The sequence below is a fragment of the Podarcis vaucheri genome (genome assembly GCF_965113315.1).
Source record: "Podarcis vaucheri genome assembly, chromosome: 2".
Classification (NCBI taxonomy): domain Eukaryota; kingdom Metazoa; phylum Chordata; class Lepidosauria; order Squamata; family Lacertidae; genus Podarcis; species Podarcis vaucheri.
In genome coordinates, this window is record NC_138760.1 from 71040875 (window position 1) to 71063904 (window position 23030).

General features: G+C 43.6%; 1 protein-coding gene and 1 long non-coding RNA gene across 3 annotated transcripts in view; one reads left to right on the forward strand and one right to left on the reverse strand.

Annotated features, from left to right (window-relative positions):
* SGCD (sarcoglycan delta) overlaps positions 1–23030 on the forward strand; it is a 410213-nt gene that overhangs the window by 356432 nt on the left and 30751 nt on the right. For both annotated transcript variants that reach the window (XM_082211838.1, XM_082211837.1), the window contains one exon: positions 37–109. In XM_082211838.1, the coding sequence (XP_082067964.1) occupies positions 37–109 (73 nt within the window). The remainder of the gene's footprint in view (positions 1–36; positions 110–23030) is intronic.
* The window catches only part of LOC309526019, a 79965-nt gene that overhangs the window by 1816 nt on the left and 55119 nt on the right, over positions 1–23030 (reverse strand). Inside the window, exon 3 of the long non-coding RNA XR_014216623.1 lies at positions 4533–4711. This is a non-coding gene — a long non-coding RNA (uncharacterized lncRNA). The remainder of the gene's footprint in view (positions 1–4532; positions 4712–23030) is intronic.

Consider the following 23030-nt stretch of genomic DNA (forward strand, 5'->3'; position numbering starts at 1 on the left):
TAACATATACACTTGTGTTCTGTTTTGTTATTTCAGGAGCAGAAGGCGTAGTGTTCCCTAAATCCATAGAAACTCCCAATGTCAGGGCAGACCCCTTCAAGGAACTAAGGTAAACTTTGGCATTTAGTTTCAATGTAACTCAAAGGCACCTTGCTTGAATTTTCTATTCTGACTGGTGGCATTTCAGCCCCTGAACAAAGAAAGGAACACCCACACATATCTTGTAGCATAGATGCTGCTGAATAGCAAGAAGGCAGGTGTGCTTAAAGTAGAACTCTGTGACTGATTGAAAAAAACGGGGAATGCATGTCACTGGAGCTTCATTCTTCGTACTTGCCCGACCTCAGAAAAACTGAGACCTCTTTTTGGCTGTGCTTACTGAAGGTGCTGAGAGCCCATAGTCAGTTACATAGTGACAGCAGGCAGAAGAATGATACCATGGTCACATCATCTTCTGTACAGATCTGTAACCTGGGGAAAGTGTCTTTTTTATTGCTCAGCTGCCAATTCCCTGATTCATACGCTGTTGCTGGCAGCAGACCTTGTGTTCTGCACACAGCTGCCAAGTCATTTCAACATGTGAGCCACTTGGGCAATTCCTTCTCCCTTTTTCAAAGAAAGGAGTCATTGATCCATCTTAGCTCAGTATTGTCTTACACTGACTAGCAATGGGTCTCCAAGGTTTCAAGCAGGGGTTTCTCCCAGCCCAACCTAGAGGTGCCAGGGATGTTGCATGCCTTCTGCATGCAACATAAATGTTCTACTAATATACTACAGCCTTCCCCAATCCCATGAGGAATAGGTCCTCTGTGTCACTATTGAGCCCCTGGGTCACATTGTCTTTCAGGTATTGATGGGTGAGGGTGGTTCATCCAACACGTTAACAATGGTGTTATGCAAGAACTGAGCTAATTTTTCTCTCTGCATAGTCTTTTTGCCCCTTGATAGCTTCAGTGTCCTAGGCACTTCTAGAGTTCTATTAAAATTGTTTGAGCCTCAAATGACATGTGTTGCCTTACGCATGGGCTCTAGATCCATTTCTTCTACTTCTTCATCTCTACCTGCGCTACAGTCTTGTGTGTCATCTGCAATGATAAGTTCCAGGTGATAGCACAGCCATCATTCTCTGCATACATCCTATATTCTTTTTTTCTGACAAATGGCTTTGGATCACTGGCTACTTAACATGTGTGGGATCACTTTTTCTGAAGACAGGCATTGTACTGTTGTTGCTAGAATGACATTGCCTCTTGCCTGTCATCTTTGTGTCTTGTCTTCTCCTTGCATGTCTTTGTTTTGTGGTGGCTTGGAGAGTTAGAGTAAAGGTGAGGTGATGTTTGTAATAAACCTTTTTGGATGTTAAGACACATAGCTGTCACATTTGTCATCTTACATTGCCTATCAGCTTGTTTGGCATGAAATGCTGTTATATCGATTGTCCTTGCTTGATTTATGTATTCCTTACTGCCACAAAAAATGTAGTGACGAAAATGTTTCTCGACTATTGAATGATAAAAGAATTGCAAAAACTTGGGCTAGCATTCTGCACTTCAGCAGAATGCAGAGTTTTTCAATACAGATGCTAATGCAAAATGTCTGCAATCAAGTTCTTAAATTATATACATTCCAAAGAAACTCAAGCACTGAGTGCAGAAACAGACCAAAACTGTAATGGAGATACCTCACAAATATGCCAAGTTTTACCCACCTGGCCATTTCTGTCCTTCACCTCTATTCCTGCAATACAGTATTTGTGGTTGAGACATTTCCCCCCAAAATGTCTTGTTTTCATGCCACAGTGGTAATGGATCATATTTTTAAAATGCTTTAAATGCATTTGGACTTCATCCTGATGTCATGTGGGTGGCAAGAACGAAGAAATGGGGGCATGACAGAAAGAAAGCTTTGGGTTTGGATCGTCTGTGGCAACAACCATATTTTCTGTTTGTTATCCTTTCAGATTGTAGTATATACAGTAGCTTAGTGTACATAGTAGCTGGCAGGAGAATGTTTGAAGCAGTAAAAGAGAGAGAAATAATGCCATGAATGAGCTGCAGAAAATTATCTTTTATGACTATGATGCTTTTAAAAAATATATTATCACTACCGAAGAAAACAAAACTCTTGCAAATTCTCTGCATGATATCCGCAAATGAGTATTAATAGCAACTAATTTGTATTGGCAGTGATCACAGTGTTTCCAGAAGAGCTTCTCAGTACATCTACAGCTACAATTCTCATTAACATTTATATAGGACATCAACAACATGCTGCTGTAAGGGGGAAAGTAAAATATGTGGGATGGGGAGAGGAGAAGATAGTTGTAAATGATTTTAAAGGGACTGGAGAATCATTGAGTCATAGAATATGAACTATGATTGAGAGGATCAGTGCTCTGACTCAGGGGGCAGCAGAGGAGCCTGTTAAAGGCAACTGACATAGCAGCCCTATGCATGTTTACTCATAAGTAAATCCCACTGAATTCAGTGGGCTTCTTTTCACATCAGTGTGTGTAGGATTGCAGCCTAAGGTGCTTGCAGTGAATACAGTGGGACTTACTTCTGAATAAATATGCATAGGATTGTTCTGTGGGTGGATGAATGGATGCTTGCCCAACTCTTTGGGGATTTAATGTGTAGCACCTTGTTAAAAGTTGGAATACAAAAATCTAAATGAAATCTAGGTTAATAAATATGCAAAGGTCACATATTCAGACAATCATCACCATGCCATCTGCATGGAACCACTCACGACTGTCCATGAAATAGTGGCCCAGTGTTTCTACATTGCTGTTGTAATGGCCTCTTTTGCAACAATTAGTTGTTGGCACAATATATATATATCTAGAATTTCCATGCAAGTACAGTACATGTTATTAAGACTGACCTCTAAAAATGTTTAATTCAGCAAGTAAGGAATAAATTTTCTGGGAGTGATTATGAAATAAATAATGCAACTGGAATAATTTATGTTATGCCTCGTATACAATTCTTGCTGACAGTCATAGCAAAACAATGCAACAGGGGGAAGCTATAGAAGAAATATAGGATGTAGTGTAGGCATTAGAAAATTAGAAGAGGCGAGAGCAAAGAAACACACATAATTAAAACGAAAGAGAAATGATTCAAAGAGAAGAGAAACAAAATATCCAAGGGAAATGATGTGCTATTCTGGAGCATGTTCTTTCCCTCTGGGCACCCTTAAAGGTGGCTGGGAATTGTAACTCTGTGTGGCGTAAACTGCAGTGCCCAGAATTCTTTGAATGGGTTTCGAATGGGCATTAAAGGCATGGTGTGTATACAGCTGTACAGCTTACAATACTACATACCCTCCAACATTCTTCTGATGAAAATAGGGACTTTTCTCACTCCCACCCAGATGACCCTCCTCAACCTCCCCACCCACCCCTTAATCCCATTTTGTTTTGTTCTTTGGTAGATTTACAAAAAGAAAAACACACACCAATAAATAAATTTTAGAAAAGGACAAGATTGGATGCGGATGCACAAAGCATTTTTTTAAAAAATCAATACACCTTGTGCTGTGTTTCAGTCGTCACCCTTTCTTCTCGCTCAGGGTAGCCCTGGCCTCTGTCTGCCCCTCAGAGCCAGCATGTCATGTGGGGCTGGGCCTCAGCGGCTGCAGCCTCTCCTCCTCCTTGCCCACTCTCCAGGAGCCTCTGTGAGCTGCCCAAAGGGGGAAGCTGGCAGTAGCAGCCATGGAGAGGCAACAGGATGCTCCCTTTCAGCTTCAGCCATCACCATCGCTCTCCCTGTCCCTGGCATTGATGGGGAAAATAGGGACAGTATGGGATCAAATAAAAAACCAGGACAGCTTTCATAATTCCGGGACTGTTCCTAGAAAATTGGGACACTTGGAGGGTATGACTATTGTGATAAGCCTATGTTAGGCCATGCCCTCATCCAGCTTTTTATGTCTCAGTGGGCTGGCTTGTTCAACTGGAAAGTGATATACACCTATAGCTTGCTGATTTTTAGACTCGGAATCGACCAAATGAGTAAGCCAGGCATAGGCAAACTTGGCCCACCAGATGGTTTTGAGATTACAATTCCCATCATCCCTGACCACTGGTCCTGTTAGCTAGGGATGATGGGAGTTGTAGTCCCAAAACAGCTGGAGGGCTGAATTTGCCTATGCCTGGAGTAAGCGATAACTTAAAGAGACACATTGAGCAGCCATGTGTAATTTGGCTTTTGTTTTCATATAGTGAAATGTTTTTCTGAAGCAGCCTATTCAGAAAAATCATGTGATCATATCACGGGATAATTGTTTTCCCCCTGTGTCAGAAGATTGCACATAATTGAGATAAGGACTTGAAGAAGAAATAAATCTTGGCAACCAGTTTTCTTTATTCTTACCCCCCTCCTCCCACCAACATTATCTCCTCAGTTATTCTTCACTTGTATGCAAGATCTGATGAAGAAAAAGTTGGTCCCCTAGTGTTAAGAAAAAGCAAGCAAATGCAAGTATACATAATTAAAAGTACCAAGTGGCAGGTAAAATGTGCTTACACTTTGATTTTAGCTGAGAAGAATTCTCCTGTAGCATGTAGAACACTGAGCTAGCTAAATAGTCATAGTGAGACCTGGCATCCCAGGCAGCAATTTAAAGGCCATGTTCAGGTGAAATGGGAAGGCTTGTTTTGCAAAATAATAGTTCTGAATGAAGTAATGCTTCTTTTCATGCTGTGCTATAAAGGGTTTTAAAAAGAAAATTAAGGAAAGGGAGGAAAATAGAACTACAAATAACAGCTCACTATTAAGCCCATTGAATACATAATGATTAACATGACAAACATAGATACTCTGTATTTAAAAAGAGAGTAGTACTGATATAAGAAAAAATGGTTAGAAAATAGAAATCATTTTATTAATACCTGCTCACAAATAATTCTAGCAAGTTTGGTTAGTTACTACGATTCTAAATTAAAGACACTGAGCTGGACTCTTAACACCAGTTTCTGAGTTTAATTTTCACTAGATTATACCATCTGAAGGTATTCAGATAACAATGCTGCTATTGAAATCAAATATCAGATAGAGATATGAATCAGAGAAATGTGATAGTTAATATGCTGTCATTTAAACAAGTATTGTATTAATATTAAAAGCACTTCTGTAGGACCTGAAGGTTCTTACTGGGACCACCAAAAATGTTGGCTCCCAAAGAGAAACTCACACCCTCATTGCTCCTTCCCAGTCCATAAACCTTTAGTCCAAGGTTTTGTTTAGTGTGTTGTTTTAATAGTAGTTCAGATCTCTCCTCCTCAATCCCAGTCTGTAGCCATGAACATATCTTGACTGCAGATCATGGTTATGGTAGAGAGAACTCAACGTCAGTCCCAGGTTCAGACAACACACTACGCCAAACCTTCACATAGTTGCTACGCTGCAATGAACTAAAAGGACCACGGAAGAGCAAAGCAGTTGTGATCTCCTCCCTAGCAGCCAACACACTTCTGCTAAGCCATGGTGTAGATTAGGCAAACACTTCATGCAGTCTTCATAGAACATCAAATGTACATAGGGGCTGTTTGTGTGAAAGTGCTGCCAGACCCAAAAAAGCCCTCCTTCAATTGGAAAGAGAACATGTCATGAAAAGGTTCAGACTCAAAGCCTTCTAAACTAATTTTGAAGTATGGGGAGTTTTGCAGGGGGAGGAGAAGTAGAGAGACAAGCAATATTTGTGTGTGTTCTGAGGTGGTGGAGTCCCGCCAGACCCACACATTTGTGAGACAGACTCACAAAAGCCAATGTACTCCAACTAGTCCTTGGGAGACTCAGTTCAAATGTCAGGTCAACCATAGTGGGTGATTTGGGAAGGACATATTCACCAGATATCTAGGAGACTCATGTCACCACCAGCAAGAGGCCCTGTGTGCAATATCCTGGTGCTAGCAAAATTCCTCATCAGTAGAGTAAACAATAACCACCCAGTTGCAACAATAACTGAGTAGTGTCACTGTTGACCTCTCCCCTCCCTCCAAATGAGAAAGATAGGGGGGAAGGGAATCTGGCGTCCAAATAGAAATAAGCATCACATAAATAATCTAACAATATCATGAATACAGATGTCACAGACGGAGGTCAGAGATGATATGCAGCATCTCTAGCAGCTGAAATTCTCGTTATTAGACATATGAGACCCCTTTCTAACACTAGCTCTGTATCACTATGGATTTAGTATTGCTGTGAGATCAGATTCTGTAGCCATTTCTTCTCCAGTGTCAGTTTTATGACAGCAGAAGCCTGAGGTTTCCCAATTGCCCATCAACCTGGAATTATTCACTTAAGCTGTTTTACAATCATTTTTGCTTCTCTGATCTTCATGTTGCAAAAAAATATATTCTCAGAATCTGCTTTAAGATGCATTTACTTTAATACCATACTTTTTGCAGTGTGCCAACTTTCACTATTTATTAGAGTTGATTTTGGGGTGCGTGTGGGGAAAAGAGGAAGAGAAACTCCTGATGCACAACTGGAATTCTGCTCACGCAGCATTGGATAGAACTGTAATGTTTTTGTGACCCTGTTTGTATGTAATCTTACATGGTGCATGGTAGTTACCACTCCCTTCGGCCATACCGGATGAAGCAGACACACTGCTAACCAGTGCTGGTGGTTTGTTTCTCACAAACCACAAGCAATAAGCCAGAAACAAAGCCTCACTTTTGGAAAGAAAGAAACCACAAGCACTGGTTCGCATGGGGTACATATGGGGAGGAGTGCAGCCAACAAAATGGGGGGTTTTTTATTCCCTTTTTCCTGAAATGCAAGGCAAGGAGTAAGGTATGTGAGATTTGAGAATGCAAGTGATTATCAGAGAGCCAGATTTTATACTATAGCTTACTGTCATGCATGAGCCAAGCCTGTGTGTGTAAAAATTCTATTATTATCTATTATTATCAGCATTAAAGAGGCCAGTGCCCTGATTTATACTCACTGAGGCATGGAGTAGAAGCGGGGTTAAAACCTCGTTCCTGTGGCTTCATTGAGACTTGAAAATGTAGCCCAATGCATTTGGAATTAAAAACAGAAGCAAAAGAATCCACAGTGAACCGCAATCATACACAGGACAGCACTTAAAGATAATGTATTTCATATGCCAAGCTTTTCAAATAAGCAGATATTTATAGTGTTGAAATGATGACAGTTGAGACCTTCAGGCTGCAGCACCCATAGGATGAATTTTATCTCTTAGGGGTTTTTATTCCTATGTTTACCAGTATGAAGAACTGAAAATTATTCCCCAGATTTGAAAACAAATCCCAGTATTTTGAGACATAGGTTAATGCTGAGCAACCATGGGAAGCATTCAGCTACTATAGGAAAATGCGATAATGTGGAAGGCAGTTATGAGGGGATGATTAGCTGCTTGTGCTTAAAATTGTGCCCCCTCAGAGTTTGTGCGGCTCCACAAACCTCTGTGTGTGACAGAGCTCCTCAGACATGTCTGCTCTAGTCACTAGTAGAGTCTGACAGTGGCTGCCTGCGGAAGCGTTTCCAGCAAAGAAGCTCCTTAACGGAAACGCGTCTCCTGGACTCACGACGTGGCAGCTTCCGGCGAAGTATGGGTCTCCCTACGGTTGCTTCTGACACCTCCCCGCTGTTTTCGCTGGACGTGTCTCTCACCCCTTTCTCTCCCCTGCTAGTTCCTGCCTTGGCTGCTGCGTCTCTCGCAGCATTACTGAGATCCTCCTCCAGAGACCTCTCGCTCCCCCTGCTGGTCCCTGCTTTAGCTGCTGACTCTCTCCCAGCCTCTGGGAGCCCTACCACCTCCCTTTCCTCTGATGTCAGTTCCCTGACATCCACCTCCCCTCCAGGGCCCCCTTCCCCCCCGCCCCTACTCTCTCCTCTGGGCGGTGAGGAGCTAAAACCCCGAAAAGAATCCTCTTCATCTTCAGACGTCTCGAACATTTCCCCCCATCGGTCTTCGTTCCGGCTCGCTGAATCCTCCTCCGCCTCGGAATCAGAGAACCCCTCCAACTCTTCTTCTTCGTCGGTGGTGGCGAAGTATTCCCTCCGGAACCTCGCCACTGGCTGAGGTTTACGAGGGAATCTCTGATGAAAAGTTTCTATCAAAACCTCGTCATCTACATCCTCTGCCATGACCCAGGTGTTTTCCGACTCCGGCTCCCCTTCCCACACTACCAAATACTCTACTTGATCTCCCTTCCACCTGGAATCGAGAATCTCCGCTACATGGTAGCTGTGTTCCTTTTCCTCCATAGCTGGTCCCCTATTGACCCTCCCTTCTCTGTCCCCTTTATACGGTGACAGCAACGACCTGTGGAACACTGGGTGCAGCTTCATGTGGTTCGGTAACCGGAGTCTGAAAGCCACTGGGTTGACCTGCTGCGTGACTTCAAATGGGCCCAGCCTTTTGGGTCTTAACTTCTTACAACCCCCTTTGAATGGTAACCCTTGAGTGGACAGCCACACCTGGTCCCCCACCCTAATGCTTTCCCCTTCCCTTCTGGTTTTGTCTGCCTGCCTCTTATATTCCTCCTTAGCCCTGTTTAAGTTAAGTTGGAGCTGGCGATGGATCGCTTCCATTTCTTCAACGAACTGTTCTGCAGCTGGAACGCTCCAGTTCTCCCCTTCCCCCCCTGGGAAGGCTCGGGGATGACACCCGTGATTAGCCAAAAAGGGGCTCATCCCCGTGGACACGTTCTCTGCATTGTTGTAGGCAAATTCTGCCAACGCCAGCTTCTCCACCCAATCATTCTCTCTGTCATTCACATAACACCTCAAATATTGCTGGAGGACACCATTAGCTCTTTCCGCCTGCCCGTTGGTTTCTGGATGACGGGCAGTTGAGAAATTCACCTCTACATGCAATAAGCTCATGAGCTTCCTCCAGAACCTGGAAGTAAATTGTTTCCCTCGGTCAGAAACCACCCTCAAGGGGGCGCCATGCAGCCTAAACACATTTTCCACAAACAATTTAGCGGTTTCTTCCGCTGTGACCGCATGTGAGCAGGCTATAAAGTGGGCCATCTTGGTTAACAGGTCTACCACAACCATGATGGCTGTTTTCCCTCTGGACCTTGGCAGATCAGTCATGAAATCTATTGCCACTGCCTCCCATGGTCTTTCCGGCGTGGGTAGTGGTTCTAATAAACCTGCCGGTGCCCGCCTCTCCCCCTTGGCTCGTTGGCATTGGTCACACCCTCTCACATACTCCCGCACATCTTCCCTGACCTTGGGCCACCAGAATTCCCTGGTAACCAGCCACATGGTTTTGTGTTGCCCAAAATGCCCTGCTGTGGGGCTATCGTGCAGTTGCTTGAGTACCTTTTCCCTCAATTCCCCTTCAGGTATATATAACGCTCCCTTGTAGTACAACGCCCCGTTTCTCTCCTCAAAACCCCCGGGTTTGTCTCCCTCCCTCCTGAGACCCCTGAGTTTGTCCTGGGCGTATTCATCCTGCACCGTTCCCTCTACCAGTTCCCTTTGCCCCACCAATGCCGCCCCACACACCCAGCGGTCCTCTGGAATGACATGGGTCTCTTCGGGTGCTCCCTCCCCCTCCAAATATTCAGGTTTGCGTGAGAGAGCGTCCGCCCTAACGTTCTCTGGGCCTGGCACGTAACAAATCTCAAAGTTAAATTTGGAGAACTCCTGGGCCCATCTCAACTGCCGTTGGTTGAGCACTCGCGCAGTTCTCCAATACTCTAGATTCTTATGGTCCGTGCACACTTGCACCTTATGTTGTGCACCAATTAGCAGGTGCCTCCATCTCCGGAAAGCCTCATGAATCGCAAGAAGTTCCCGGTCGTACACCGTGTAGTTCCTCTCGGATTTGTTCAGCTTTCGCGAAAAGAATGCACACGGTCGCCACTCTGACTCCTCCTTCCCCGGCTGCAGAAGAAGCACCGCCCCTATGGCTCTGTCAGATGCGTCTGTTTCGACCCTCAGCTTTTTTTGTAAATCCACATGCAGAAGTTGTTCATCAGAGGCGAAGGCCCTTTTCAGTTCCTCAAACGCTCGCTCCGCCTCCGCCATCCAAACAAACTTCTTTTTACTGCTGAGACAGTCCGTGATGGGCGCCGTCAGGTGGGCGAAGTTTCGGATGAACTTACGATAAAAGTTTCCAAACCCTAGGAACCTCTGCACATCCTTCTTGGTTTTGGGTGTTTTCCATTCCAGCACTGCTTGAACCTTGCCGGGGTCCATGGCCAACCCCTTGTCTGACAAGCGGTACCCCAGGAATTCCACCTCCTTGGTATGAAACTGACACTTCTCCAGTTTCACCCACAGCCTGTTGGCTTGCAGCCTGCTCAACACTTCTCTGACGTCTCTCACATGTTGCTCCTCATTCTCCGAATACACCAACACATCATCTAGGAAGGCCACGCAATTCTTGTAGAGCAAAGGCCCCAGTACGTGGTTCATGAATGATTGAAAACACGCGGAGCCTGTTTGTAATCCAAAAGGCATCACGAGGTATTCAAATGCCCCCAAAGGGGTGAACATGGTGGTTTTCCATTCATCCCCTTTCCTTATACGTATCAGGTTGTACGCCCCCCTTAGGTCCAGCTTTGTAAAAATCTTTCCCTTCCGCACCCTGGTCAAAATATCATCAATCCTGGGCATAGGAAAAGCCGCCGGCTCTGTCACTGCATTTAACCGCCTGAAATCACATACAAGTCTCGGCTTGTCCGTGTGCTTTTTATCCACAAAAAACACTGGGCTACCCCCCGCTGCCTTGGACTCTCTGATGAAGCCTCTCTTCAGGTTCTTGTCAATGAACTCTCGCAACTCCTGCATTTCCCTGTCTGACATGGCATACAACTTGCCTACAGGAAGCTGTGCTCCAGGGAGTAAATTGATCTGGCAATCAAAGGGCCTATGCGGGGGTAGTTGGTCAGCTTCCTTCTCGCTGAACACGTCGCTGAGATCAGCATACTGTGGTGGCACCTTCCCCTTCTCCATTACTTCAGTCCCTGCCAGGGTGGCTTGGGCCCCTGCTGAACCCTTTCCCCCCCTGCAGTGTTCTAAGCAATGTGCTGAACCGAAGGAAACCACTCTTTGATGCCAGCCCACCAGCGGATCATGTAGGGCTAGCCAGCTCATTCCCAAAATAATGGGAGCGCCTCCCAAGGTGGCCACATTAAACGCTATCAGTTCTGTGTGCCTTGCCACCCTCATTATCATTGGGACGGTCTGCAAGCTGACTCCTCCTCCCAACAACTCCCTGCCATCGATCGTAGTCACCTGCAGGGGGTTGCTTAAAGGGATAGTCTGTATCTGGTGTTCAGCAGCAAACTCCTTGCTCATAAAATTGCAGGAGCTGCCTGAGTCCAACAGCGCCTTTATTTTTAGGGGGTGTCCATTTTGCAGCTCTAGCGACACTTCAATCACTAGAGCAGGTCGAGGAGCTTCTGGCACGGGCACTTTCACTGCTCTTTGGCCTGGCTGCAGTGCCCTGACGGTGGCAACCAGGCGTTGGCTTTTACCTGCTCCATTTCTCCCTGCTCTCCCCCCTCAACAGCTCCCACCATCCCTTGTCATTCCTTCCTCTGGGGGCAGACTCTGGCAAAGTGGCCTGGCTGTTGGCAGAGATAGCATTTCCGGGCTCCTTTTCCCTCCTTCTTAGCCCCCTCACTGGGCTTTGAAACTGCGCGCGCGCGCGCTGTTCCGACTTCCATCGGCTCTGCCGGCGGGAAAGCTGGCTCAGGAATGTCTGGAATGCGGAACTCCTTCCAACGTTCCCCTCTCCCTTCCTGCCTCTCCAAGGCTCTTGCCTCCTGGCGCGCTCCAATGGCCAGCGCAGATTTGGTCAGCTGATCCATAGACACCGCCCTGGGGCTCCGGGACAGCTCATCTTTCACAGCCGAAGAAAGACCTTCTTCAAATAGCATCTGAATGGGTGCCGCCGATAAATCCCACCCCAATCTGTGAATCAGCATGGTAAATTCAGTCCAGTACTCACGGACAGATCGGCTTCCCTGCTTGCAAGCCATTAGCTGTCTGCGCACCACCCCTTCCTCAATATCGCTGGAAAACATGATATCCATTGCACGAAAGAACTTCATAGTGTCCTTTAGGATATCATTGTGCGTTGCCATCAGGGGTCGAACCCAGTCTCGCGCCCCCTTCTCAAGATGCCCAATTACGAAAGCAACTCGCGATTCCTCATCAGGGAACTCATCAAACTGCACATTAAGGGCATATTGCATCTCTGTCCTAAAGGCATGGTAATCCTTGGGGTCCCCCCCAAACTTCTGCACCAATCCTGGTACCTTTCTGGGGAACTGAGTGGTTCTCCCCTTTTTGTCTGCATCCTGAGCCCTTCTCTCCTCGAGCCTCGCCGTCTGCAGCGCAAGTTGGACCTCCAAAGCTTGATACCTTTCTTCCAAGCTTGGACCAGCTCCAACCCCTGCCTCTCCGGTTCCGGCTGGGTTGCTCATGATGCTTTCTCCTGCACAGGCAGCGTACAAAGACTGTCAGACTGCTATGAGGGGATGATTAGCTGCTTGTGCTTAAAATTGTGCCCCCTCAGAGTTTGTGCGGCTCCACAAACCTCTGTGTGTGACAGAGCTCCTCAGACATGTCTGCTCTAGTCACTAGTAGAGTCTGACAGTGGCTGCCTGCGGAAGCGTTTCCAGCAAAGAAGCTCCTTAACGGAAACGCGTCTCCTGGACTCACAACGTGGCAGCTTCCGGCGAAGTATGGGTCTCCCTACGGTTGCTTCTGACACCTCCCCGCTGTTTTCGCTGGACGTGTCTCTCACCCCTTTCTCTCCCCTGCTAGTTCCTGCCTTGGCTGCTGCGTCTCTCGCAGCATTACTGAGATCCTCCTCCAGAGACCTCTCGCTCCCCCTGCTGGTCCCTGCTTTAGCTGCTGACTCTCTCCCAGCCTCTGGGAGCCCTACCACCTCCCTTTCCTCTGATGTCAGTTCCCTGACAGCAGTTGTTGTTACGATTATCTCTTCTAGGTAGACCTCTAGGGGATTTTTGTATTATACCCACATTAATGATATAAACTATTATTATTATTTATTAAGCTCATCGCTCACTATAAGTTGCACTGCTTATGCAGTCTTAAACACACACACATACAAGAAGAAAAAATAAAGGGATAAGAAATTTCCCCACTTTAAATATACGGAGCAGAAGGAGAAAAATGCAACTTTCTGCAGCGGTTGGGTTGCCTCAGAAGGCAAGGAACAACTTAATAACATAGTCCTTCCCTTCCAGTGACCGCTGTCTTTCTGGGTGATGTGGGAAAGCATTTGCTTCAAAATGTGGCCAGCCAGCCCTGCTAATTTTGCAGATCCTGCTGCTCATTCAGCTGACAGGGACCCTGAACTTTTGTCCCTGAGTCCTCCCTCTCCTGGTGGCACATTTCTGCCATGTACAGGAAACATGCTGAAAAGTTCCTCTGCCATGGGACACAAAGCTAAATTTGGGGCTACTTTTTCACAAAGGACACGGAGGAGGGAGCCATTCAACCTCCTGGCAACATCCTACCTTCCTTGTGAAAACAGAAGATTCAACAATTACAAAGTAAAGAGACAGGAGGTGTCTGAAGCTGCAATTCCAGTTAATTTGATATTCCTTTTCAGCCGGAACTAGCATCTGGTCATGAAATAAATGCACTACTTGCCTCTACGGCACATTGGTGGCAGCTTTATGCTTATCCGACGACTCTGTATCTTTTCTATTCTTCTAGCAAAGTGAGACAGGAACCAAGAAGTTGGGAGAGGCAAAATACCACTCTCTGAGTTCACTTCTCTAAAAACTATTTTAAATAGTGCCAAAAAAGTTCCTTTTGTTCCACAGCAGCAGTTTAGCTTCTGATATGCCTGTTCTTTTATCCCACATTAAGAACGTGTTTCAATTGTTTCTTCCCACTGATAAAAGCAGTTTCATTTCTTCCCGTATTTCACCAGCTGCCAGAATTCATAGTGGAATTATAGAGCTGCCTTATTTCGAAGAGCAAAAAATAGGACACATTTTGCTGACCTGCTTTTAACTATGGATGGCTATGACGACTCTACCCATGAAAAAGAGGACGTGTTCTGGAAAAAGAGGACATATGGCAACCATAACTATGACCAGATAGTGCATGGGAGCCTGACATTATAACCTTTTTGCATCACTTTTAGCATCAGTAGTTATCACTATTCACATCTGCTGCAGTTTTTTTCTGTCTTTGCATCTTCGAACAAAAGCATACACATACAATGGTACAGAAGATTTTGTTTTTTTAAGCTATTCCATCTGTATTCCACCAACCTTGTACATAAAATGGGACCTTAAGGATATTAATAATAGCCATTTCATACTTTATGGCAGACTCGTGCTAGTGAAACGGCTTAATACTTAATTATAGTGCTCACCCTTCCCTCAAGTACACATGACATTGTGCAGATGAATTTTTGCAGTGATGGTGGAATTATTTAGTTACTCATCATATAATCAAGTACGTATGTTGTCTGTGCTGTGTTCAAGAGGAAGTTGTGATACTTACACTGGAGAGCTGGTATATGGCTAAGCACTGCTGTTTAAAGCAGTCAGATATTTGGGGGGCAGGAAAAAAGAAAATTTTTAAATACCCTTCAGCTTCTACAGCATATATGTTTAGTGAGATATATTGAGATATGTGTGTGTGTGTGTGTGTGTGTGTGTGTACACACACACTGATTAAGGTTGGCCATAGCAAATAATGCTGAACAACATTGGCCTGATTTGCATGATACTCTAAACCAAACTATGACTTACTGGGACTTTGCAAAGATGAAGGCCCCAGAGAGGAGTTTGCACGTGCATGAACACCCCCCACACACGTTTTTTTACTCTGGTGCTGCACTGGGCCATACGGATAGTGTGTGTGTGTGTGTGTGTGTGTGTGTGTGTGTGATTGACCATCACCATTATCATTATATTTATTGCTTCCTCTTCCCCAGAATTGGGACACAAGATAACTCACAAAAATTGAAACAACAAGGATAAAACACAGAAAGCTAAAAGCATATAAAAGGTAATAATTAAAAAGCAATTAAACTATAATAGAATTAAATCTATATAAAAACAAATCTATAAAATTTAGTAAACAAGTCGGTTATATATAAAAAAGCAAAGAAGTAAAAACCCTTTCCTTAAAAACAGTTTTAAAATCTTGCCAGAATAAAACTGTTTTTACCTGCTGGCGGAAGGACAAGGAGGGAGCCAGTCTAGCCTCTCTTGGAAGGGAGTTCCAGAATCTGGAAGCATCCACTGAGAAGGCCCTCTACCACATCCCAACCTGTAAGGGCAAAGGGACAGAGGGAAGAGCCTCCCTCAAAGACCATAGAACCCAGGCTGGTTCCTATGGGAGAACATGGGTCTTTCCGATAGCCTATATGGCCTAAGCCATATAGGGCTTTATAAGTCATAACCGTAACTGTCCTCTCTTAGCAAGGTGGCTGCAGGTTACTTTCTGGAAGCCCACATGTTTGCATGGTTCTGGTAAGCTCTGGTTTCACTTGAAATTCTTAAAGGGTTTTAGGATGGTTTCTGCAAGATTCTTACAGGATTCTCTTGCAGGATTTCAGGGTGCTTTATGTAAGATTGCCTCTTAAAGGGTCACTCCGATATGATTTAGGAATAAAAGAATTTGGCAATTGCTATGCAAAGGTGTTTTTAGGGGAAACAAGTTAGCAGCATCCACCAGGAACTTCATTGAAATCACAGCAAATTGAGCAAACACCTTCATTATTATTATTATTATTACTTATTTCAATGTGAGCTATATATGTAACTCCCCACTCCCATCCTACTCACCTGGAACACACTTCTTCAAACTTACTTTGAACTAGGGCTAACCCAGGTAGACCCTAGCAACCTAATGTTTTGCGAGGGTTGAGCCCTGGAATGTGGTGTTAATAACGAAGCTGAAACTAACTTTGAAGTACATCCACAAAAAATACTACTGCATCTTCTGTGTTGAAAATCAGTTATTCGACATCTGTCCAGAAAGAAGAGTAGCAAACCAATGCTATTTCTTTAGGGACAACTTACATGACATTGCTCCTTCCTGTTTTGCAGTGAAATATTTCTGGAGAAGCATTCGTATGAGGCTAGCTGAAAAGCAATGTGCTATAAATCAGTACTGGTACCACAATGCAATATGGCATTTTTAATAAACTATGAGATTCCCCATCACAAGTGTTATCATAACCACAGTTATGTGTGAAATACAGCAGCCCGCACAGAGACGGCTGCACTTGGAATAAAACTGCAAGGGGAATTATGGCCATTACCTAGTCCAGTGTACACGATTGCAGCCCATGTTCATGTTATTTATTTGTTTTGTCAGCTGTGCATGATTTGGAGTCATGGGCAGGATTGTTATGAAACTGGACTTTAGATAACCCCCTTAGGGAATATGACAAGACCATTTCTTCCCTTTCACTTGATTCCTGGCTACCAAGGTGAATGCCCATTTCAGCAGATGAAATCTGATGTTTGGGCTCCTTTCAAGATTTGGTTTGATGTGTTAAGCTTTCTCCTCGCTAACCACAAATTGTAGCCAAGGACAAACCTCAGCTTAGCTTAGTATATAACAGCAGTAAAAAAAAGACAATGGGGAGTAAAGCTGGCCTGACAAACCATAGTTTGGTTTATACAATATACAAATCATGTGATTCTTTAATATGAACTAGTTAAAAAGTTTAATTCAGCCGTTGTTGCTGTTTAGTCATTTAGTCGTGTCCGACTCTTCGTGACCCTATGGACCAGAGCAGCCAGGCACTCCAAAGTATTGGAGCCTCAGCTTCAGGATCTGTCCTTCCAGTGAGCACTCAGGGCTGATTTCCTTAAGAATGGATAGGTTTGATCTTCTTACAGTCCATGGGACTCTCAAGAGTCTCCTCCAGCACCATAATTCAAAAGCATCAATTCTTTGGTGATCAGCCTTCTTTATGGTCCAGTTGTCACTTCCATACATCACTACTGGGAAAACCATAGCTTTAACGATACAGAGCTTTGTCGGCAAGGTGATGTCTCTGCTTTTTATATCGATGAAAATGTGGTTATTTTTGGTTAGTTGTGCTAGCCTACATCTATATATTCTGTCTAGATTTTTATAACTAGTTAAAGTAGCTGGGAAATTTACAAAGACTGAAAGAGTTCGACAAAATATTTTAAAGGTACCAGTAAGAACAATTTCATGACAAATATTATGCAAGTGTGACCCAAATGATCAGGAAGGATTCTGATTTCTGATTGGGCAGCATGAATTTAGATAAAATCAGATGAGCACTTCTCCTTGATATCACTTCTCTGGGCTTTCTGGTGGTGGTAGAGCTGCTTTCGAAAGCTGTTGCTCCATTCCTTGTGAGATCTTCAATTCATGGACTTTATTTTCACCATAAATAAAGGATATATCCATTAATGGGGACAGGCTTTATGTTATGGGGGGAACTGAGATGTTATGTATTTTTATTTTATTTACTTCATTTGGGGGGGGCAGCTGCCCCTCGGCCCCCCCCTCCCCAGCTATGCTCATGCTGGCATCATTAAATTTCCATTAGAGGTTGAAGTCAAGGCAAAGGAGGGGAGCACTGAAAGAAAAGGCATGTTGCACAGCAGCAGTGGCCATTGCATAGGAGTGAGAAGGAAGGAACACTGAGGAGTAAAGTGGTGGTTTAAAACAATGGCAGAAGTTTGAGTAAAACAAGGATGGAGGGAGCAGAAAGGAAAATGTCAGTTTTACAAAAACAGCAGAGGTTTGAACAAAACAAGTGAAAAGAAACTGATAAGAAAAAATGGTGATTTTAAATAACGACAGAGGTTTGAGCAAGGAGTGACAGCTTAAAACAATGTGCACAAGACGGGAGTTGGAAAAGGCTCTGTTTTGTTAGCCTTTTGATGTTGTACCCATCTCTGATATTTCTCCTTGTTAAAACTGGTTTGTTTGTTCATTTTTTAAAATAACCCCTCTGTGTGCCTCTATCCCTGCTTTACTCAAACATCTGCCATTGTTTAAATCCACAATTTTCATATCACTGTCCCTAAACCCACTCTTTACTCAGACAAGAAGCAAGATGGCAACAACACTGAAAGGAAAAATAGGGCTGTTTTAAACTTCTCCCTCTTGCAATCCTCAGTTGCCTTGTGTTAGAGATAAGGGATGTGGAGGCCTTAAATATTCCACAGTATGTTACACTTGTTATGTACTTCACTCCTGGTACCATGCGTTGTCCTCAACTTAAGGTTCCAGATTCTGTAACTGACAAGCTTGCTCTTAATATCTATGCTTCTTAAAGATACAGTGGACGCTCGGGTTGTGAACGTGATCCATGTCGGAGGCACGTTTGCAACCCACAGCACCACATCAGCGCACACGCAGGTTGTGATTCGGCGCTTATGCGCGAAGCACAATTTAGTGCTTTAGCGCAAGTGCCGAAACCCGAAAGTAACCCATTCCAGTACTTCTGGGTTCAGCGCAGTTTGCAACCTGAAAACACGCAACCTGAAGCGTCTGTAACCCGAGGTATGACTGTACAGTAACATATATCATTGCAGAGTGTGTGCAAAGTGGGCTGCATAACAAGAGGCATGGAAATCATGCTGATCTGCATGGTAAAGGAAAGTTGATAAATGGAGAAGGATGGAAGGGGGAAAGGAGTGAAGGGGAAAATGGGTGTGCAAAGGGGATTGCAAAAATGGATGGAGTAGGAGGCATGGGAATGAGGTTGAAGATAAAAGCAGGGGTATGAAAGGATCTGTATAATAGGACAGGATGGTAGCTTCATAAGGTGAAAAGGATGCTTTGTAGTTGCAAAGTGTTGGAGGAGAAAGACACGGGATGTTGTGTGCAGAGTAGGGTTCCACAAAAGGAAAATGGGAGGCATGGACAGGGGTGATGGTGAAAACAGGGAAGCAAAGTCAGACTGCAGAACAGAAAAGTGGCTTCAAGAACAGAGTTGGGATGGTAAAAAGTGTGCTCAGTAGTTTCATGGGGTGAGAAGGGAAGCTCTAGGGTGTTAATGTGGTGGAAATGGCAGTAAGAGGGGTTAGCAAGCAGAGCAAACAAGGGCACACTTAAATCATTGAAAGACTCTTGGGGAATGTCAACTGCATTTAGGTATGCTGAGATCTGGCAAAAGGGGGATGTTATTTACTCTGATATAAAGCTACTGATATTGCGCCTTGAACTTTAGAAAGGGGGGTCAAATAATTGAGGGTTGCATAGTGGGGCTCTGCTATCTAATTTAAGTTAAGCTCTCAAGAGGGCTGTCAGTCCACTGTTGTTATGACAACAAACACCCTGTTCCAGACATTCCATCTGTTGGCTGCAGCCGGAAATCAATAGCTATTTTCATAACAATGTGAGCGCTAGAAGAAATAGGTATTATACTGAAGTATAATGGTATTTTTAACATTTCAAAATGCAATATTTTATAGACTTATGTTGAGAGATCATAAATAATATTCTTGTGTTTGCAAAGCCTTTACCCTCTGTTAAATTATATATAGTGTGAATTATAGCTGTTTTCCTCTAAGATCAAACAGAAGTAACTACGTTTCCCCCTGATGGCTTAAAGTGATCTTATCTTTTAATGACAGGTTGCTGCCACTGAGCTGCTCTTCACGTGTATAATTCTGGGCAGATTTAACCCAAAGGACATTGTGGCTGACTGAGCTTCTTTTATTATTATTATTATTATTATTATTATTATTATTATTATTATATTCCTTGGCATACATAGTATGTCACAGCCGTCCATGATTTTGTCAAAGCGATCTAATTCCATCACTTTTAAGAGGATTGTAGTCTTTTACCTTAGACCGCAGAGACCAAACAATTAATGAGGGCTGATTTCTAAAGATATTTAAAATTAACGTCCACGAAGATAAGGCATAGTGTTCTACCTTCACTTTTCCTGTTCTGGGTCAGTAGTGAGGGGGTCACCAGTAGCCTTTGATAAGGCACATTTAATGTGAAACTATCATTTTTTGTGTTTTTGTATGTGTGTGTGTATTCTTTTTTGTAACATGCACAAAAGCAAATTCCTTGAGGCTTTAATTTCCAAGGTGTCTGGGATATGGTTAGGAACCACAGACCAATTTTTTTCCCTACCACTGCTAGACTTCAAAGCTAAAGTAAAGCAGAAAACACACCTCTGAAATGCCCAAACTATAATGCCCAAATATAATGGCTTTGTCCCATTTCCAGAGATGCAAGCAAGCAAACAAAAAAAACACATTCTCACACACAAACAAACCCCCCAAATAGAACTTTGGCTAAATATCATACTGAAGTTCTGCCTTTTTTCTAGCTCACTAGAAAAATGGAAGTTCCGTTTGTTATTCACTGAATTGTGCCTTTAGGTATCAATTAAATTGGACCTCTGCTGTCAACAATGGACAACACATCTATAAAATGTAGTCACTTATAGCCTAAATCCAAATAAAAAGTCCTCTTTTATTTTGTTGAGTTTCCTTGGCTTTTGTTGAACAAACAGTGGGATGAACTGGTTGAGAAAGTCAAAAAGTTGAAACTGAATGAGCTGAACAACTGAAACAAATAATGTAAACATTGTTAAATGTTTGCCTTAAATATTTATATCCCGCCCTTCCTCCTGGAATACCAGGTTGGGGAACAATAAAAACATTGTAAAACCCTGAATGACTTGGAGCCATCCATTTATAGAGAGAACTGCTAAAAATATCATCAACATCAGATTTAAAATAATCAGAAACTGAAATATAGTGAAGAGTTCAAGCAGAACAGTTAAAAACAACCAAAGGCTTGAGAAAATAACCAAGTTCCATAATCAGATCGCCCTCTCTTATGTCACGTATTTTACCTGACAATGGAAGGCCTTGTTTGGGGAGAAGGCAGGCCCTGTCAGAAGAAGGCAGCTCTTCAGGCATTTAAGATTCAAGTCTTTAAGACTCAACTTAGCAATACTTTTAGCTCAGAATGAAATGAAAGCATTCTGGCAGCCAGTGCAAGAACCAGTGAAATATTGCTCCCCACTCTACCCTCCACCCTGACACACAGTTCTGGGGGTTCTTCACTGCTGAAATGCAAATTTGTTCCCTTAAAACCACATGCTAATTAAATCCTACACAACCTGATGAATAAAAAACATTCCTACTGTATATTGCTCTGTGTGCCCTAACTGCAAGCATCAGACAAGAGGAAAGCCACTGTTGTAATTTTAAAAAAATTACCTCAGAAAGTTTCTGATAACTTAATATTATTTGTCCCAGTGCTGTTCAAAACCAGTCTCAATGGCTCTGACGTCTATGATTAGACGCTCAATTAAGTTTCTAGATTGCCCAAGGAAAGAGTTACACATCAGAATAACACGAAGAAGGCAATTTAACAAGGTGGCATTCTTCCCTATTCTGTGCAGCAAATGGTGATATCTACCCACGTTTAGTTAGTGTTGTTGTTCCTTCTGCATTCTCTATGGTGCCAGTAGTTAAGCAAGTAAGTTTTGACTTTGTAATGGAGTCTGTGGACAGTGTGTTGGGGTGGCAACACAAATCTGAGCTCTCAAAAGCTTAGGCACTGCTGCTTATCTTGTCAAGGATTAAATAAGTAACCTCCATTCTGAAAAAACCCCTCCACTAACAACCTCACTAGAATGCACTGGTTATGTGTTGGAAAGGGTACTTTCAGGCCAAACCAACTAAACCTATACTATACAGGTCCTTAAATTATAGTTTGATGAGCATACAGAAATGTTTTCCAAAAGCTTAAACACAAGTAAAACAACATTTATCTATTTCATGGCAGTTGTTTGTGTCTCACCTTCAGAAGAAAAACGCTTCCAAGGCTATGTACATGAAACACTAAGCTACAGTAAAATAGAAAATAAAAACACTGCCTACAGGCTCAACATATAAAAAGCCACCAAGTTCTTTCCCACAGGGCAATTGGTGATAAAATGGCTGGGGCTACTTGAAGCCAACCCAAATCAGACTGAGATAGTCTTTGCCTGCCTCCCTCTCTCCCTGCTGGAAAGAATCCTTCCCATAGGATAATTGTTGGTAACTCGCCCTGGTGCCTGAGAGAGTTAAGTCCCATTAGTACAGGCTCTGGGATAGTTTTCTTTACCTGCTTCTCTTCTTATACCAAAACCATGTTTAAGGAAATGAGAGCAGTTCCCCACTGTTTGCTTATGGAAATAATTGTTTTGTTATGCATAAAAAAGGCAAACACACACACACACACACACACACCCAAAACCTTGCCTTGGTTGGGTCTGAAAAAGCAGCAGTTAACAGCTGGACTTTAGTCATCTCAGATTTAGAAGTGGCAGCCACTGCTTTTCCCATCAGCCAAAGTAGCTGTTAGAAATGCATGTATAAATATGTACGTGAAGTCTCATTGGCAAGTGAAACAATGCAGTCATTTTAATTTCATCTACACGAGGACAATGTGTCCTTGGCCAGAATGAGGCAAGCGACTATTAAAGGAACGTATTTCATACAGCGTCACATGACTTGAGGGTGATGTAGGAAATGTGGAGGCAGAAATTTGATTACCACAGTAATAAGCTGAAAGCAACTGTCTGGGTCCAAGAAAGTCTTAACGAAACTCATACTGATGTAGGACTAGGTCCTCTGAGGACATGGGGTGAATAATCTTTTTCTTGGGAAGCTGGCACAAACTAATGCATAAACTGCAGATTGAGAAAGCCACTTCTTTGTTGAAGTGGGTAGCAGTTGTCAAAGGTGGATAGTCCACTTGTGGAACTCAAATTCAAGTGGAGTTTGCAGTTGTGATGCAATATTTGTAAGGCACAAAAGATAGACAGAGAAAGGCAATCTTCTCCCTGCTGCATTAGGTAAAGCCAGTGCTGTGTGTGGATGGTTTTGTAATATGATGTGAAAAGGAACGTGAGATTGCAAACCATTATGCTTAGGAAGCTGGGAGATTCTACAGTTCACCTTCTTCTATCCATGAGTAAAGCGTGCTTGCTCTTTGAGGCAAAACAGATAGCCAGAAGCCTCACAGGATCTCTCAGTTGCTGGACTGTATTCTTTCAGCTGGCAG